Below are 20,463 nucleotides of genomic sequence, written 5' to 3'. Positions count from 1 at the left end.
CTCAAGAACTAATATAAACTTTTAAAAATTATAAGGTTGAATATCACAATTCATTGGTTGTCTTACTTTTTTCAAATCTCTGATTTTATGTGTAGGGTATGCCATTTGTGGGTAGATCGTATTTTGCGTTTATGATCTATGTATTTAGAATTAAAAAGTATCGTGTCGTATATAATAGTACATTTATATTTTTTTCGTTTTAGGTCCACGAATTGATTATTCAAGCAATAGGACAGAAATACAGCCAATGATTGTAAAAAATCAATATCCCTTAATTAATTAATGTGAAGTATAAAACATAGTAAAAGCTTTGTAACAAATGTACAAATAAACATATCGAATAAAAAACGCTAGGAATGTGGCACATATTAACAGCGTGAGTTTGTTTGTTATTGTTTATTAGTTTTGATAAGTCTAGTATTTCTTGTTATTTTATTCCCAGTTGTATTTAAAACAATACAAATGAATAATTCGACCTAGAAAAAACCTTTTTTGTGTTTTAATAAATATGAACAAAATATATTACAAATATATTATTCCAAGGTTCACAAGCCAATTACATGACTTATCGGTGAAGATTTTTTTTGTAAAAACATACAAATACACTATTTTTTATCTAGAACTAAGTATTGGTAACCTGTTAGAGAAAATATATCAATATTTTCAAAACAAAACACGAATACGAAATAATAAGAAAAATAAAATAGAACCATAAAAACTAAAATAACAAATGTATCTTCTTCTTCTTGCGGTGCCTTTTCAGGTCGAAAGCATCTCTGTCCTGCGGTACTTTTATATTCCGCAGCCAGGACAACTACTCATTGGATGTACTCGCCATGGTGATTCCTAGGAAAAGATGACCAGAGTGGTTTCCCGTTGCCTTCTCTGGTGGATTTGTCTGTCGCGGTTACTTTTCCTCAGCTGTTTGGTTTTGGCATAGAATTAAGAATAGTCCAGAAACCGCATACGCACATCAAACAGAAGGCGACTAAACTACTCATAAAAGAGTAGCTTTACGTTTTGATCTATTAGTTTTTTTGTAGATGTCGCTCAGTACGCAACTCCTGATTTGAATTCAACTATGCCGTGTTGTGTCCTTTTGAAGTGTAGAAATACTGCTAAGATCTTAAAGAAACAGGATGCAATCACATTTCATATGTAATTAGTAAATAAATGTGTATGTAACAAATGCATTACTCAAAAAAAAAAAATTTTTTCCATCTGTCAGATTGTCGAAGAAACAAAATGAACATTTCGTTAGTGTTGCTAGGGTAGTAAATTTTTTTACCCTACTTTACTCATCTAATGAGAGAACTAATAAAAATTGGATTTCAGATTAAACAACAGTATCGTAGACATTTGACCGAAATTATCTTTAAAATATCAAATATTATTTCACATGATATAAAAATATCCGTTTTATGTAAAATAAAATTTGTTTTATATTTTAAGTTCAAAGTTCATTAATTAAATTACTCTTATTAAATGACCCTTTTCTTATCTACTCTGTTGTGTCAATCAATGTTTCCGCGTGCACAATAAAATTTTAGAGAAATTAACAGATTGGTTTTTTTTTACCTTACATTTGTGGTATAATTATATTTTTCCCCCTCGTGCAACATTACACGACGGCATCACGAATGCGCGCGGCGAAAGTAAGGCAAAGTGGGGGAATTATTGGACACAGTCCGATGTATTCAAATATGATTCTACGCTCCTTCTGGACTATTCTTAATTCTATGGGTTTTGGTTTTAAGGTGCCAGAAACTCACCTTTCATCCTTTCGTTATTTGTTGCGATCACACTGTTATGAGTGTGAACCCATCAGCTAGGGTTTGCGACGTGGAAGCTAACGAGTTAGAGTTTATAGTAGTGCTGCCAGTGGAATGCAACAGGGTGTTCGCAGAATTTTATAAAACCACATCCTTCAGCCAGATGTGACTCACTGCGACCCTACTGGCAGTTCGAACTCCTATCTAATAGGCATAATTTGTTTTCATTAATGAATAAACTCCAGATCAAATAGCAACTCTTCTTTTTTACCCTTGTTTCTCTCGGTAGTGCCATTTCTAAGACAGGTTGGCATTTAATTGAACGTAAATAATACAATGAATTTGAATGCTCTTGTTCAATATTTGTACACTTTTTGGAAAGCAGAAGTTTTTCTGCAAAATTTTGATTTAAAAACCGTATCCATTTCAATTACAAATACCTACCCTAACATTTTACAGGACCCTTCTAAAAATTCAATTTGTCTCTGTTTTTAGGACGCTCTTTCTTAATTTACTCGTGAAATAAATATTTGTCAGAAATTATTCATAGCGGCAAATCGTCATGACAACATTTGAATAATATCAAAGAAAAATACGTCTCGTAAACGGAATTATATTTTTGTCTATGTGATTCACTCCGTGTTCCTTTATTCTAAGTATTTTACAACCAGCTCGCGTTTTCTAACTTTGCAATTATTTTAAAAGCTTTTGTTTTTAGTATTACGCCGTAATAAAGTTTGATTAGAAATCTTGTTCTATTTGGAACAAAAAGCCAAATAATTACACGGCGTAAAATTTATTGGAAAGTAATAAATAGTAAATAAGTTATTAAGTTAGAATGTATAGTTTAGGCAATGTCATACTATTTAAGATCTCTGATTCCAAAAAAGCTTCAATAAAAATAGTTCTTCCTTGAGAAAATGATTAATTTCTACATAAAACTTTAGGCTTTTTTATTTATTGAGAACACACTACACCTAGGTCTTATTAGAAATGATTAGTACGAGTATGTATATTTTTATTTTTTGTAAAACAGTTTAATAACTTGGCGGGCCCTTTGCCGATTGGCAATTTCTCAAACCAACCAATAAAATTTAAAGACGTTTTTTTTCAATACAATGAAATCAGTGCATTTGTCTGCTATGTAAGAGGTCTCGGGTTCGATTCCCGGTGCGGTAAATATGACATATCAATTTAAAAATCCGCATTTACACTATAATGTTTCATAGTCCCTGAAATGGCATCTGAATCGTGAGTGATCATAATACTTTGATTTTAAAAAAAGATCAAGATATGCGGCGATTGGTGCAACACTGCAGTGTTCAATGCACAAAAAGGTATAAGAGGGAATTATGATGATGAATACAAGGGAATGTTTAAGGGAAATATCGGCCGACGACAAGATGTCTAAATTCATTATCAGAAAAAAAAACACCATCATTATAAGGATAATACTAATCTATATAAATAAATGAAATATAATTTGATTATGGATACGGAAATTTAGGCACTTACGGACCTTATGATTTGTTATTAGCTAGTTAACGTAAATACTTTACACAAAGTGAAATATTCACATTCGGTGTTCGTTTAAACATCTATATTTCTTTAATTGATTTATATGATGACTTTTGTGGGGCTAAAAGGCTGAAACCTTTAACGATGTAGATGAGGTTCATCTGGTTGAATTATTTTACCTCCAAGACAAAGATTGAAATCACTTTTCCATTTTTATATATATTTTTAGATCAGTTGATTTATTCAATAATATTATAAGTAGATATACATGGAGACAAAGATTGATTTGTGCTCACAGAACTGAAATAAATAAATTTCTTCTTCTTTGTATGAACCATATGAATTTTATATTTGATTTTTAAAAGTAACTACGTAACCAATAATTTAAAGTTTTTAAATTATAATTTTTGTATGTCTATAACGTCACATACGTCCATATAGAATAAAATACTTGATATATATCTCGTATTATTAAAAAAAGCCATATTTTGCTTAAATAAGCCTCAATTATAATATATTGATTATAAATAATGGAAGTTACATTATTAAACAGTATCTATACGTGCCAAGTTTTTGTTTTCTAATATATGTAATTTAACGAATTGTTTTGCCAAATATAACAAAAAATATTTAAATCACAATACTTATTTTACCTACCACAATAATTAAATGAAAAATGTTTTTTTATATCCTTCATTTAGAAATATTTATTTATTTATTTATTAATATATACACGGCACACAGTGCCTTTTACCTTAAAAAGATACACATTAAAAATATTATAAACATTTTAATATAATGTGAAAAACTGAAAATTGTATACAAAAGTATTATTTTATATAAATACTATATATATAACACAGCAATTTTGTATGAAGAACATATTTAGATATAAAAAAATAATTAAACAATGTGTGTAGATAAAATATGAAAAGGAAAATAATTCATGTACACTTTTTCTTTAAAATGTACAAAATATAAGTATATTATAAACAATAAAATTCTTTTGTATCAAAAAAAATAAAATATATAATAATGAGAATTAAAGTAATTTAAAAAATAAGTATACACGTAAATATGGTACACAATAGTACCTATACAAAAGTAAACATAGAAAGCACTTTAATCTAAAAAATGTATATTACCGTTCATCATCTTTGAAATGATTAAATAGAATTGATTTATATAAGCTATACTTTAAGTGAAAAATATCAGCAACGTCGGAATAGTTATTGCCGAGCACACGGAGTCGATTCAGAATAGCATTATACGAGTATACGATTCGCGAATTGTTGCAACTAAACGGAGGTACTTGACGAGTCATTCGGCCAGGTACCTTGAACTTAATGAGTGATATATAAAAAAAAATACATAAATTATTTTTGTATCTTAAATTTGATAAAAAAACTTAAGTTCAAATTAAGATATGAGGGTATTAAAAGCAAACTTAGAAATCTCCACCAAAAACGGAAAAATATTTATAGATGCCAAAATAAACTATACATAAAAATCTACCTACCTACCTAAATAATAGCGTATTTCAAAACCGTCTCAAAATCTTGCCAAAACAGATTTTAATTATACTACTTGACACCGCAAACTAAGCATCCTCCATTGAGTTAGTGAAGCATAATTTATTAGAAATCTTACATTTCTGTTTTCAAAGTTATTTGCATATATCTCACTAACTTCTTCAATGGAAATTTTCAAGTTTGCTTCTAATACCTGCATATATTATTTAAGTTCTTAGATTTTATTTTAACGAAAATTATTTCAGTCAATTCCCTTGAAGATCTATCAAATTCATCTAACCAAAAGAACGAGTTTGCAGATCCCGGGGGAAGTATTTAGTAAAAACTCGATCAAAATCGAACTAAAAAACTAATAAATCATTGAGCTGAAGCGAAGTTATAACCGAGATATATAAGCGAAGCACATAAATAAAGCGAAATATGTAGATATATACGCAAATAATAACAATAATACAAAATATGATTTTAATAAAAAAAATGGAGAATGACATCACAATTGTACTAAAACTTTGTTTTACACGGTTTTGAAATAACAAGGTCAAAAATTAAGTTGAAAAAAAAAAAATATTTAAACCTCGAAAAAATTGAACATATTTCATTATCATATAAGCTCGGAAATAAAATAATAAAACATGCAAAGTAAGGTAAAAGTAAAAACCAAAAAAAAAATACTTTGCCAATAGGCGGAGCTGGCATATAATATAATATTAAAAACTGCTTTCCAACGCCACGATATTTACGCCGGAGTTGGCTGTGAACCTCTTTATTTAGCGTAATAATAATTTAACTATACATTTCGTTATTGGAATGCCCTACATCGCTCTTTTACTTGGCGTATAATATATAATGATAGTGATAGTATAAATATTTGTTATGATTTTTTTAGTATAAGGTATTTTGATGTCATTTTATATATAGTTATAATCAAGAAAAAATGGGTGTAAGACAAGGTGACACGATATCTTCAAAACTTTTAACATAAGCCTTAGACGACGTTTTCAAGATGCTAAATTGGAATAACAAAGTCATAAAAATAGATGGCAAGTATCTAAATCACCTCCGTTTTGCAGACAGTACAGTAATAAGTGAAGAGGTAAATGAACTGGAATCTAAAATAAAAGAATTATACGAAGCCTCTAGAAAGATCGGTCTGGAAATGAATATAGACAAAATTAAGATATTGAGTTCAACACCTAGCAATAAACGTATCGGAAGTAAAACTATTGGTGCTGTTCACGAGTACATTTACCTTGGGTACAAATCAAATTGGGAAAATTGAATCAAACTGCAGAACTGTCTAGACGAATCGGGATAAGTTGGGCTGCGTTTGGAAAGCTGAAACACATTTTCAGAAATAAGGAAATCCCAAATAATCTGAAGGCCAAAGTCTACAGCTCTCGTGTTCTGCCGGTGACAACATACGGTCTTAAAACCAGGTTACTCACTGCTACGAGTGTTCACAAAATTAAGTGCACTCTGTAGTCTATGGAAAGACAAATGTTAAGAGACCGAATAAGGAATGAGGAGATAAGACGCCGTACAAAGGTAACCGATATTGCAGAAAGAGTGGGAAGACAACAATGGCAGTGGGCGGGTCATGTGGCGAGACAAGAAGTCGATAGGTGGACCCCAAAAATACTAAACTGGAAACTCTACGAAAGTAAAAGGAAAGTAGGGAGACCGCAAAGGGACTGACGACGTCATCGAACTCGTGGGCCATGGATGAAAACAGAGTGCCCAGGACAGAAAAACATGGATAAATTTGAAAGACGCCTATATCCAGCAGTGGAGAGAAACAGGCTGATAAGAAGAAGAAAAAGTTGGGTTATGAGAAAAAATTGAGGTTGGATAAATAGTACACGATAATTTATTTTTTTTTTGCATTTTCACACGGTAGTGTGTGGTACGTATTCTGGTGTAAAAAAAAGTTCCAGTGTATTAGTAAATATTTGGATTTAACCAGTTACCGACCTTTCCATGTCTACCGGATTTAAAATGTACCCCTCCCTTCGTTATGACACTAATTACGCTACTTTATACATATTTTTACACTAATTTAACATTTTATATTAATTCTTTGTATAATTAATTTTTTATCTTGTTTTGATTACATTTATGAGCACACACTATTTATATATGTGTTTCTAATTTTTTATTTTTTTCTTATATTTAAAATATATTTAAGTAAATTACTAATCTTTCATCTTAATTGTATTATTTTACTCTATTTTCTTACTTTAAAAAAAAAAAAAATCTCTAAACTATTTTTTATGTTCATTATTTTATACGTATACAGCATTATGTCTGTACTCTTCTTATTCCTTTTTGATTATTAATTAAAACTAATGTCTGAGCACCCGATGACAAACTATTATTGAATTGTTTATCGGGACAAAATATATCTTAATACTTTGTTTTCTTTATAATGTATTAAAATAATATGTATATTTTATTGAATAAAGACTCTATAAAAAAAAATATTATAAAAACATGAGATTTGCATGTTACCGTAATTTTGTCTGTGTTCGGGCTGATGAAGAATACAGTTATGTAGGTAAAAAAGAACCGGAATCTTAAGTGTGTGTTTCCATCTCTACGACTAATCTCAGGTAAAAATCCGAAAAAGGAAATCGAGTAAATAATTGTCTGGCTCGTAGTGTAGTAATAAGAGATCGGACGTAGCAAACTCCGGTGACAACTTTCATCAAGCGGAGGCGATACGGTTGACTTGGTCATGTATGCTGCGGATACGTCCTGAGAGTCTTAACCACGTTTGTCTACTGTACAAGGCATCAGGTTCTCGACGTCCTGGACGTCCACTGCTGACTGACGTGAACCTGACTCGGGAGGATGCACAGGAATTGGCAGCCGACAGAGATGCTTGGAGGATCTTTGTGGGCACCAAATGATCTAACTATGGAGCGGACATAAAATAATTTAATTTTTTTTTTTTTTTTTTATTTCATTGGAAAGCCAACAGACATTTATAAGATAAAATTATATTATAAATACATATCATAAAGTCCAACTAGAGGCTCCCACATCATTTTCATTTTCATTTCATTTTATTTTTGCACCACAACAGGCCAGGAGGCCCAATTACAGTGGTGAATTACATCAAAGAACACCCAGGATTGAGAAAAATCATATTTTAACTTATAATAATACTAAAAATGTAAATGTAATACATATTATTAAAAATATATCTACTTTTGAATATTGGTCACACAGTTGAACACAATAATATATGATACAACTATAGTTGACCATACAGTATACATTTATTATGTGCCTACATACAGAACTGCACATAACCTGCATAATATAGGCTGCGGATTCTTGAATCCGCAGCCTATAATTGCGCCTTAGCACAACATCATAACTTGAATGAATTTTGGAAATTTAATTTTTAAAGGAAGTTAAAGATACGTTATTAATATCAATTCAATTGAATTTCTGATTACACATATTGCAGGTTCTATTTACAAACGAATTTCGAAAAGATTTAGTAGAACAATTAAATTTAGTGGATGATGATGACGTAGCGTAGTGGATGGCGTGTACGCTTGCCGTGCTTGGTCTTGCGTTCTATTTCTGGGAGGGTTAACATGAAATGTAATACATATCACCTTATCTTCATGTAATACGTAGTCGAGATACACTACACGTATTTTTTTTTTAATTCAGTACCCAATCATCAGGTGGGGATTAGGGTTTGATGGTTATGATACAAATGCATGTAGTTATGCAGAAAACAGCCAGCCATAGGAAAGTGAAGCTGAGATAATATCAGTTTTGTGAAAAGAGTTTAAAATCAAATATACACAACAGTTAGAATGTTTTTTACTTTAACAAATAAGAAATAATGCATGCATTGGTTTTAACATTTTACAACAGAGATGAAGAATTCAAATGTTCAAATGTAATAAGTGTCCTGACGGAGATGGGTACATTTCAAAACAGCCGCGTTCGCCGGTAGGATTTATTACTTTGGTAAACATTAATATCAGTGTTTGCCAACCATTCAAGAGGTCTTGGGATCGATTCTCGACAAGGTTGATACGAAATGTTTATTTAAAAGAGTGTTTTCACACAAGAGTATTTCATAGTCCCTGGACTGGTACCTGAAGCGACAGACTGATCATCTTACCTTCGTGTGACAAAAATCATCAAGATTCGCTGCGATTGGTGTACCAATGCAGTGCCCTATGCGCCATTTGGTGCAAAAGGGGAATGATGATGATGAAAGTGTCGATGTAAAAAAAATATTTTAGATAAGTACTCGATAAGCAAACGTGTTTTAATCGTAAAAATATTTTATTAAAATCAATCAATTATTGTGACGACTAAAAAATTACGTAAAATTTTGAGTACAAATAATGTGCCATCAAAACCCATTATTTTTCGTTCGGTGAAAAGTTGTAAAAAAAGAGGCTCTGTATTAGATAAATATAAGCCTAGGCCACAACGTACGAGAAGATCAGCTGAAAACATTGCTGCTCTCCTAAAACATGTACAAAACAATCAATCGACCGCAATTCTACTCCGTGCTCGAGAAATTAGACGTAAAACAACAACTTTGTGGGATATTATGGATAAAGATTTGCATTTGTATCCATTTATCAGAATTGTCTATAACTTGACTGAAAAGTCAACTGTTAAAATTACAAAGTTACTTGTTTACAATTTCAAAAAATAATAAGACTGTCACGTTGCTAAAAGTGTATTTATAATAAGTATCAAGTGTCAATTAACCAGTGGACGTGTTATCCAGTTACGTACATCAGTATTATTGTAAATTTAACACTAAAATTTAAATAGTTAGACGCAAAAATAGTAGGAAACAAAGTATTTACAACTACCTACTACCTACGCCCCGCCCCACCAGAGATTACTACCACAGACAAAGGATATCTGAACGGCCCACAGCAGAGAGACCATAGATACAGCGCGGTGGCGGCGCTTGGTCAGTACCTACCTAACTAGTCGATCATATTGATATACATATAAATTAGTTAAATTAAACCAATATCTAGTGCATTAGCGACAGAAAACAAAACTGACTCTTCGTACCGCCTGTCTACTAGTATAACTATGTTTCTTAATATTACGTTTCTTCAAAACTTTGCATGCATTGGTAGGTACGCAATTCCTCTGGTAATATCTTCTTCCTTGTTCTTCTTTGTAGCTTACGAGGTAATGATGTTGTCAATTATAAACTAAGTTTCCAAGGATGTGATAAAGTGTGCACAAACAGGGCGCAAAAGGGATTAACGAACAAAAAGAGGGTGTAAACTTAGGCACCCTGCAAATCTGCAATAGCGGAACACTTTATAGACACCGGACATTTTTTCGCCTTCAAACTGAAAATGTTACATAAACCCAGTAATTAAAGTGCACGAATATTTGAAGCGGCAATTAAAATACATAGACACCCAAATAATATAGTCAAAGAAGACGGGCTTAAATTAAAATCAACATGGTGCCCAGCACTACATACTACAAAAACGAATAGAAGTGTGCCTACTGCCGACTGCGACACGGTACAAATTACTAGTACTTAAACGCATACTTTTTTCTGCCAAACACTCTGTTTACCCTGAAAATGACTTCTGTAATTGTAGCCGAAACGTCAGAACAAATCCAGCTCTCACGGTATCACTTAACAAAAAAAAAAAATCACCTATATTTATTGCTCATCAAAAAACATACCTAGTCAATTTGATGAAATTTCGGTAACTTTAATTTTATTTTCGATGTCGAAAATACATTATAATAAAAACAACATTTTGAAGGCATTCTTAAAACCCTGTTTAAATGGATTGTTTTTCTTGAAAAAAGGTTAGGTAGGTACTACATTAATATGTTATTACAGAATATTGTACCGCTCTACTGGATACATTATTGTATTTGTTTTGAAACAACAATATTCATTACAAAAACACAAGATAAGATGTTTTTACTAGGATATTTGATCGGTTTTATCTTAAGAATATGTATTTTTCGAGAATGAAATTTAAACAGTGAAGTACAAGGAAACCTATTGAAGAAAATATTATTTTTTTATTTCAAAACAATGATTTTTTACAAGGATGTCCTCGAAATCTTTATAAGTATAAACGCTCCAAATCTGTTCCCACTTCCCGTATTGCAAAACTAATTTAATCGGCCTAGAATCAAATAAATTTCAGCCTTCCAGCCGCTCTATTCTTACCGACCACATATCGATCACATAACAACCATTGATTAATCATCAAGCCCTTGACCGCACCTGATGGTCAATGAACTATGGAGCACTGCATTGTTTAACTAAATGCAGCGTATCTCGATCATTTTTTACAGGATGGTAAGGTAAACTGTCTTACCCTTCAAGTTCTAGTTCTGGCACAATTAAATATTTTAGTTTAGTTACTTTATTTTTATTTTTCGTACAAAAAACTGGCTTTTAAAAATGGAAAGGAGCCAGTTGGAGCAGCAATTAAGAGTTTGTGGGTGATTCTTTTTATTTTGTCAGTGTATCATATTTTAGAAATTGTTATTTTGCCAAATTTCACATATTTTTACCTTTTTAGACTTTTTCCCATTTATTTTTTTCAGTTCCATACATTTCTAAAGTTTGTTTGTTTTTAGTTCCACGATTATTGTAAGATTTACTACACATTACAAAGTCTAAATCTGCTATTTTATAAACATAAATGAATGCTGCCTACCTCAAAACAAATATTTACCATACCTTGTGAGGATAGACAGTTTCCAATCTGTTTGTTTATTATTTAATTTTACATAATTGTACAACATCTAATTTTACTTAATTGTACCCTTTTTCAACGTTTTGCTAACAGAACATATTGTTTATACAAGTGCATGTTTAAACATAGGCAGAATGGTGATCGTTAAACAGTGTGTAAAGTGGCCACTTAAACCAGCCAATGACAGTTCAGGTATTTACCTGATTTTACAGGCATTTGTCTAGACTTCCATATTCCCGTCTCCAAGCTGTTTTTCCTCTCCGTCGCAACAAAATTTAGAATATATTGTATTTTTTACTATAATAAACGCTGATTTTCGGCACTGAACAGAACTGAAAACAAATATATAGCCAGCCTTGAAATCTAACTCGGGGCCTCAAGCATGGTAGGGAGAAAGAAAGAAAGGCAAAGAGACGGAGTTTTCTCCATTCGATTTAATTTAACTCAAATGCTTTCATCGCTTCTTTCACTCTGAGTTGGGCAACTGGTATGAAAGTCTTTTGTCGGATTTGTCATTTTTCCCCATGACCATATTGTAATTATTCGAAAGGTAGCTGAAACTGTGTTTATTAACTTGTATGGTCCAGTTAGAAAAAAATATCTCTGTTTTGGTATTTAGTATGAATTTAACAATTTTGTGGCGTTGGTGATGGCCTGGTTGTGGCACGGTTGCTCGGATTGCAAAGGGGTCATATTTTGAAATAGACCAATCTCTCAATCTGTCTTCATTGAAGAAACGTGGAACGAAGATTGACCTAATATGCGTGTATGATTTAGATTGCTGAGAGTTGGAGCTCCTACCCCAGTTGGTGAGGTTGAGGTAGTTCTTCATTTTCCCATAGAAAAACAATGTTAATGTACTGCAGGACTTGCTTTTATGTAGACGGGCGTTTTACGTGCGATTCCGTTAGTCTTGCAGAATATTATGTCTTGTGTTCAATATAAAATAAAGACTTGCTTCATTGGTCGTTCGTATTTATTTCAGGTGAAATCATTGCACGTGTGTGTGTCATCGATCAATGGACTATAACCCCCAAATGCATTTTTTAGATATTACATGATATAATATGTGATGTTCCGTCTCTGTTGCGATCAAATTCTTTTCATGTTCCCAACCATGTCACCAGAAGTCAAAATGTGCTAAAACCACATGTTCTAAGAGCAACTTTTGTTTTAATGTCCCAATGTTCGGAATGTGAAATTCTTTGAACACAACTTGAAATTCTTTGGGGTAGATCTTCCGGCTTTTCATTGATCTTTTCATCATTAACACAGTGTAGGATAAAGATGTAATATACAGTATGTTGATCGTGTTCATAAATATATAGTATACTATTATTTAATTGCCCTTTTTTGTCTTTACTACGAAGTTTTATGTTATTTTTCTTCAGTTTCTTGTACACATGTTTCTTTATATAACTGTTGTATTTGGCTTAGGCGGAATATATGATTAATAAATAAATAAAAATGAACAGTATCGATTTGGATTATTATTCGTTTTATTTAATGGCGAATAATTTAATTGATACGTTACTGGCGTAAAAAAATATCATTTTTATTCGTGGATAATTAATTGCTTTTAAGGCCTTCATTCCCCAACGAACTTTCATCATGATAAGGCGTAATGCTCCGCAGAAATATTATGTCGTCGTGTGTGACAAAACAATGCTTTAATCGTACTGAAATTGTGAATAATAAGATCGACACATTTTTTTATCTAATATGTTCTCCATCTTTGTTGTAATGTGTAAGTCTTAATAAATCCCCGGGGGATAAAATCTAGTTTTTTGTCTACAAACATCAGGATACACTTAAAATATTATATTTAAACCAACTGGTCCAAGAAGTAGTAAAAAAAAGTACGAGTATGTGAAAAATTAAATTATATGAATCTATTCACATTAATAAAGGTTTCAGCTCTTAAACTCAACTAAAATCAACGGGTGAAAAAAATTAAGAAATATCGAGGTGCAAACATAGGCAATTTTTTTTTTTGGCCCAATTAAAATGATGAATTACAGTTCAATACACCCAGGCTTGAGAAAAATCACGTTTTTAATTTTTGTGTTCTCACCGAGAATCGAACCCGGAACCATCCGAATTTCAGTCAAATGTCTTAACAACTACAGCACTCAGGCCACCAATGGTGATTGTTACAGTGAGTAAAGTGGCCACTTAAATAAGCCAATGATAGGTCATAAGCTCTGTAAATGCCTATACTTCCATTTCCTTCTTTAAAATGCTCTGTTGTAATTTTGTTATAATTTGTTAATCGTTGTAACTCCCTAGTGCTTGAAATGGAATATTTTGTCTACAAACATTGGGAAAAATTCAAAATATGGTAGTTATTATTTAGGATTTTGTAAAAATATATGAAAAGAAAATAAAAGTACTCTTCGGAATCAAACTTGTGACCTCAGCATGGTAGGTTATTGCTTTCGACATGGACTGTTTTAAAAATATATTTTTTTAATAAGTAAATATTACTGGCATTTAAAACAATAAGTATTTTTGTGGTTCGATAACTTAAATTTAAAGATAAGACTTTTGTGGCTATTTTTCCATAAACAAGTTTGTCACTCTACACATTATATTTGTATTATTAAGTGTAAAATATATTATTTAAACTAGTCAGAGCGTAATAACAATGCGAATTGCGAATTAATTATAAATTATAAATAGCAAAAATAACTGCTAAAAGTATTTGCAAATTAGAGTGATTTAAAAAAAAACCGGATGAATTAAGCAAAAAAACCCGTTGTTTTTGAAAAATATTAAATAATCCTAAAAAGCATGTAAAAAAATGTTTCGTGCCTGGGTAGATAAACCGTACGGTTTTGTACTTATTTTGAGGTTCTAGGTTCGAGTCATGACAGGGTGTAAAATATTGGTTTCATAGGTTGTTTTACAATTCAATATTTAATTGTTCCTAATAAGATTTATTACCATACCCTGTTAAGAAAATAATTCAGATACGCTGCAATTGGTGTACGAATGCAGTGACCCAAGCACCACTGAATGCGGATAGGGAAATGAGTGATTAAATATTTAAATTTGGAACTTATATAAAATGAAGGAAAAAAAACATAAAATAATTTATGATATTTTTAAATGAGATTATATTTGAAACCAAAATTTGCCTATTAAATACGGCTTGGGGTCAACATTTTGACCTAACACATTTGTTTTCTACTCCCCGTTTTAGATTCGAATTATGATTTAATTTCGATTAATTTCAAGGCAATATTTTGATTCTGTGTTGTGATTTAACACTATGTTTGGTGATTTCAATATGTTGTATGCAGTATTTTTTTGGTTTTAAAATTGAAGACAAATGTTAAATAATCATTCAACATAACAGTTCAAAAATTTACTGTTCTTCAAAAAAAATACAGCAATAGCATTTCACACGCTAAATTCATAAAATTCACGAGTTAACTAATTTAAATAAAAAGAAAAATAGCATTAAATGCTAACATGGTGCAATACAAAATACAAACCTATTTAGATATGAATTTAAATTGATTCCCCTCAAACGTGACAACAGTGTATCGCTTGTCCTCGAAGGTGCTAGACTAATTTCGTGTTTTTAAAATCATTTATCAAAAACTTTTTATATCATGGATCAATGGAAAGGAAAAGTTGCAGTTGTAACAGGAGCAAGTAGTGGAATTGGAGCTGCCATTGCTAAATCTTTGGCGAAAAAAGGAATTATTGTAATTGGAGTAGCGAGGAGAGAAGAAAAAATAAAGGTAGGATTTTTATTTGGGTTGTCTGTTTAAATTTTGGTAAATAATTTGTTTTAAAAGCAAAAATAAACGTATTCTAACACTACATGTTATATCTTAACTTACAAATTTGATAAAACTACTTTATAATACATTAAAAAATTTATGCGTGTGTAGTTTGGTTACATAAAAAAAAGACTTCAAAATAAATTGAATGTGGTAAAATATAATTTTTCAAGCGGTAAAAATGTTTAATTTAAGCTATTTTACTTTGATTTGCACATGAATTCATTTTTATATGAACAATTTATGATTTGATTGAACGAGCACAGAAAAGCAATTTTTATACCTCAATAATGACGGTATACTATAAGTAGTATTTTATAGCAACAATAATAATTGAGGACCGTTTTTTTCAAAACACGACATTCGCTTGAAACGCAATTTTTCAGGAGAAGGTTTTTTGTGATTCGCGTCAAATCGCGTAAACGATCTTTGTTTAAAAAAATTACACCTTACAACTTAACCTAAAGGCAATTTAACTGTGAGTTTATAATTTTCTTTTATATTTCGTCAGCAGCCAATATAAGTTATTGAAATTATTTTCTAAAACGCGATATTTTATCGTGTGAGATTGATATTTTTTAAGCCAGTTTTTAGCGTATTTTTGGTGAGTTTTTCAGGTAATCGATGCGTTTCAAAACTGGCTTCAAACAAAAAAGGCATATTTATTATTCGTCTAAAGTTAGTTTATATTAAAATTAATGTGTAAACTTATTTATTTAATATTTATTTATTTATTTACGGAAGTCAATTCAAATAATGATATTTACACTAACTTTAATTAGATATCTATTTATATCAAACTCTTTTTATTCTTCATATATTAAGGCATTACATCATACATTTTAATACCTAAACACGTAATGCAATTTTGAAATTAAGTTTTTTTTTCATGGCAGCTTTATTCTATCTTTATTTCTAGTAACACAAATATGATTTTTTATTTAACATTATCTGATCGATGAAATATTGGGGCTTTCGAATTTTTCAAAAATTAAATTTAAAAAAGATTATTATACGAGTATATTAGTATTTTTTTATTGGTATCCGATTGAGTTCTTCAACATCTTACTATAGCATTACTCTTTTTGGAGCGAATATCTTGTTTTGAAAAAACAATCCTCAAAGTCTTTGAACAAATTTGGAATTCAAACGATACGTATTGTTCAAAAAAGTGTTTCATTTTATTTTTTGAAATATTTTAATATAATTTAAGTCTCAAATTTATTTTGGAATTAGTTTTAGTAAAAATGAACATACTCAGTATAATTTTTATGCTAAAAATTCTATTTTATAAAGACGTTCGTGTACTAGACTATTACGTTTCCTGATACATTTTCAAATAATAATGTAATTTTTGAGACTGTTGCATGTATTTTTTTATAGGATATTGCGAAATTAATAGAGGGAAAAATTCATCCCAAAAAATGTGATTTGTTGGATGAGAAGCAAATTATTGATTTGTTTAAATGGATAGCCACTACATTCAACACCATAGATATTCTTGTAAACAGTGCTGGGGTGTGCAAAATTGCTTCGCTCTTAGGTAAAAAATATTTTTGAAATATTTTTATTGGTTTATTTTTAAACATTAAAATACTAATTTACATAAAAAACATATCATTTAAAAAAATGAAATAGCAACAAGCCATTTCTTGCGGCTTGTTAGTAGAGGTTTTTTCTGATAATAACTTAATAATAATGAAAAAGTTAAATAGCCACGATTGTATAAATAAAATTAACAGTCGGAAAGATTATAAATACATCATAGAAAGAAAACAAGGTACTAAAACATGTTTTGTCCCCATAAACTATTAACAAATAGTTTGTCATCGGGTGCTCAGACATTAGTTTTAATTAAGAATCAAGTGAAATAGTACAAACATAATTTTGTAGACATATAAAATTATATTTTATTTTGTTTTTGATTCCTTGAAAAATAAAAAATATATCATAAAGAAGAAGAAAGAAAAGAAAAAAGCTTAACAAAACCAGATTACATGGCTTAAAATATTTTTTAAAAAAGAAGGAAACTAGAGAAAAATAATATAATTATAATAAAAGAATGGCCATTTACTTGAATATATTTTAAACACAAGGAAAAATATATTTACAAGTATAAATGGTGTGTGCTCATAAATGTAACCAAAATAACATAAACAATTAAACAAAGTAAAGTGAAAATTTCAATTCATATCTAAAGAAAAAATAAAAATTATAAAAAAATTTAAAAACAATCATTAAAATAGAAAGTTTGTGTTCTACTTTGCGATTGTGTTAGCTTTTTCGTCATATACATTTTTTTATTCATTTACCAATGAAACACAATATCTTGTAGAGCAGAAAAAATGTATGTATTCAAATGACGTAGGTATAACCTTAACAATTTTTTCTTTACTTTTGGTTCTCACAATAAAATTTGTTAAAGATGGACACGACTTAACACGTAATATTTCTAAAGGAAACCAAAAAATTTAATTGAAAAATAGTTTTGTTTATTTATTTCTTGATATATTTGATGATATTTACATTTTTTAGCAACTTTATCTAGCTAACAAGGCTTGTAATATATATTTTTTTAATGTAACGCAAAAGCACAAATATTTTCTTGTGAAGCAGAATAATCTTTACCTTTTTTTACCTAGGTGCATTTTTAAAAATTTAGAAAAAAACGTACACAACTTATGTTAATTCTCAATATAATGAAAAATATATTAAATCACACTATATTTAATACAAACTGAAAAGTAAACTGCGGTGAAATAGTCAGCGCATTTGCCTATCATACGAGAGGTCTCAGGTTCGATTCCCGACATAGTTGATAAGAAATATTTATTTAAAAGGGTGTTTAAACACCAGAATATTTCATAGTCCCTGGACTGGTACCTGAAACGTAAGACTGATCACCTTAATGTAACAAAAATGATCAAGATAAGCTGCGATTGGTGTACCAATGCAGTGCTCTATGCACCACCATTTGCGGAAAGGGAATGATGATGTTAAGTAACAAGTAATAAGCGGTGAGCAATGCGTTTTTTTCAATCAACCTTTCTGCTAATAAATAATGTTATAAAATGAATACTTTTTTTTTTAAACTATACTTAATTCTATTTTGTTTTTACTTTATTTTAAAGATGGCGCTACAAAAGACTGGAAAACGACACTTGATGTCAATGTCCTGGGTCTTAGTATTGTTACAAGGGAGGCGTTGTTATTAATGCGCAAACATAATAAAGGACACATCATTCATATAAATAGGTAAAAAAAAAGCATTGTCATTATCTTAATAATAATTGGTTCATTTATAAAGCGCCATTCTTGTGAAAAATCCCTTCAAGGGCGCTTTACAATTGTATACTTAAACTTACATTCTAACTGAGCTAAACTGACATATTATATTTTCTGCTTTAAAATTGAGGGTATGATTACTTAAAGAAGTGAGATTTGAGTTGGGATCTGAACTGACTGGGGCTGTCGATGATTCGTATGTTTGAAGGCAAGTTCCAGGTAGAAGGGGCTGGCAACGGCAACAGCACGATCTCCGAACCTAGTGTTTGGGGAGCGCCGGATTTTGACAAGTTTTCCTTTGCCTGACTCAAATGCTGACCTGAGAGTTATTTTCTTTGACATGTATTTTCCCTAATACAAAAGTCCGATATGTGTTTTGAAGCTATTTCATGAAGGGATTTAACTGGGGATAATTTTTTTTGATTTGGGATAAATAACTTTGTTTTTGATCACTAATTTTTTTATTTTTTTTTTTCCACCTACCGGTTGCAAAGCAAACAAGCTTCTTCGTCAAGGTTTACGTATCTAATGGAATTAATTCTTATTTAAATACTACACGTGGACCCAATAAATCAAGCCTTTCTTTTTAGTCCTCTCCTATCTAGCTTCGAAAATATTGATATCAAATTACCAGCCTTGTAAGGAAAAAAGACCTTATTTATTGGATCCACGTGTTGTATTTAGTGAACATGATAAAAATAAAATAGGAATTAATTCATTAGATTCGTAAACCTTGACGAAGAAGCTTGTTTGCTTTGAAACCGATCGGTGGTTAAAAACAAAGTTGTTTTATTTATTTTATTATGAAGTTTATTAGTTTGGTATTTTGGAAGACTTGCGTATATTTCATTACAGTAATCTAGACGCAAAACGACACAAGCATTCACAAGAGCTTTAGTTGCGTCTATAGGAATATTTCTACGAACGGATTTGATTTGTCGGAGATGGAAGAAACCAGCACTAAACTACAATAGAAAAAAAAACCCGATGATGTTTTAAAAAATACAATTTTATTGGATGGCGTATATTTCACCTTTTTATTGCAAATCTGCGTTGAGCCAAAATATTTTATAATAACTTAACACAGAAAACAATATTTTGAGTTTTTTCGAATGACACAAAGACTTAAATAACAGATGCCATAATTGAATATACATAGTAATGTTCTACACTTTTGTTACAATTTATTTGACTTAATGTAGTGTTTATTAATCAAATATTAATTACCACCCTAACAAATTAATACTAAATGACAGACTGTAGAAGAAGCGAGGTCGGTATGAAAAGACAGAGTAATATGGCGGTCTATCCTCTCTGCCTATCCCTGCAGTAAAACGGCCTAATAGTTTATTTGTAAAAAATGTAAATGTAAATAAAAATACAAAAAAACACATTTTTAAACATAAAGTATTATTCAATTTGATAAACGAATTATTAACATATTTTTTCAATGTAGATGTAAAATATTATTATTACGACATAACAAGTAAAAATGCCACGTAAAAATCAAATACGCTTTTTGCTTGCTTTTTCAATTTTCGAGCTAAAAAAAATCTAGAATGATCCAGACACACTCAATATATAATAATATAATAGCCGGATGAATCTCACCAACATGATCAATTTTTAAGCTCTTTTACTTCACAAAAATTAACAGATGGAAGAGTTGAGGAAATGTAGATGTTCAAATATGGGCAGAATGGCAAATGTTACAGAGTGTGTAAAATAGCTATCTTAACCAGCCAATGACAAGTAATAATTCTAATAAAAAAATATATAAAAAAAAAAATTAAAAAAAATAGTTTTAAGCCCT

At 30.4% G+C, this 20,463-nt stretch overlaps 2 protein-coding genes across 2 annotated transcripts in view; one reads left to right on the top strand and one right to left on the bottom strand.

Annotated features, from left to right (window-relative positions):
* The window catches only part of Hs3st-A (Heparan sulfate 3-O sulfotransferase-A), a 228,658-nt gene that overhangs the window by 65,538 nt on the left and 142,657 nt on the right, over positions 1-20,463 (bottom strand). The gene's annotated exons all lie outside the window — the stretch shown is intronic.
* LOC148278076 (uncharacterized) overlaps positions 1-20,463 on the top strand; it is a 32,544-nt gene that overhangs the window by 7,708 nt on the left and 4,373 nt on the right. The window contains exons 6-12 of the mRNA XM_088231911.1: positions 204-243; positions 5,893-6,076; positions 6,175-6,232; positions 9,644-9,788; positions 15,172-15,323; positions 16,749-16,908; positions 18,497-18,620. Coding sequence (XP_088088037.1) covers positions 204-243; positions 5,893-6,076; positions 6,175-6,232; positions 9,644-9,788; positions 15,172-15,323; positions 16,749-16,908; positions 18,497-18,620 — 863 coding nt within the window. The remainder of the gene's footprint in view (positions 1-203; positions 244-5,892; positions 6,077-6,174; positions 6,233-9,643; positions 9,789-15,171; positions 15,324-16,748; positions 16,909-18,496; positions 18,621-20,463) is intronic.

Source organism: Micrasema longulum, unplaced genomic scaffold (assembly GCF_059751315.1).
Source record: "Micrasema longulum isolate JH-2025_06_02 unplaced genomic scaffold, ASM5975131v1 h1tg000931l, whole genome shotgun sequence".
In the NCBI taxonomy this organism is placed as follows: domain Eukaryota; kingdom Metazoa; phylum Arthropoda; class Insecta; order Trichoptera; family Brachycentridae; genus Micrasema; species Micrasema longulum.
The sequence above is the reverse complement of the archived record's forward strand: the minus strand, read 5'-3'. Positions and strand labels throughout refer to the sequence as shown.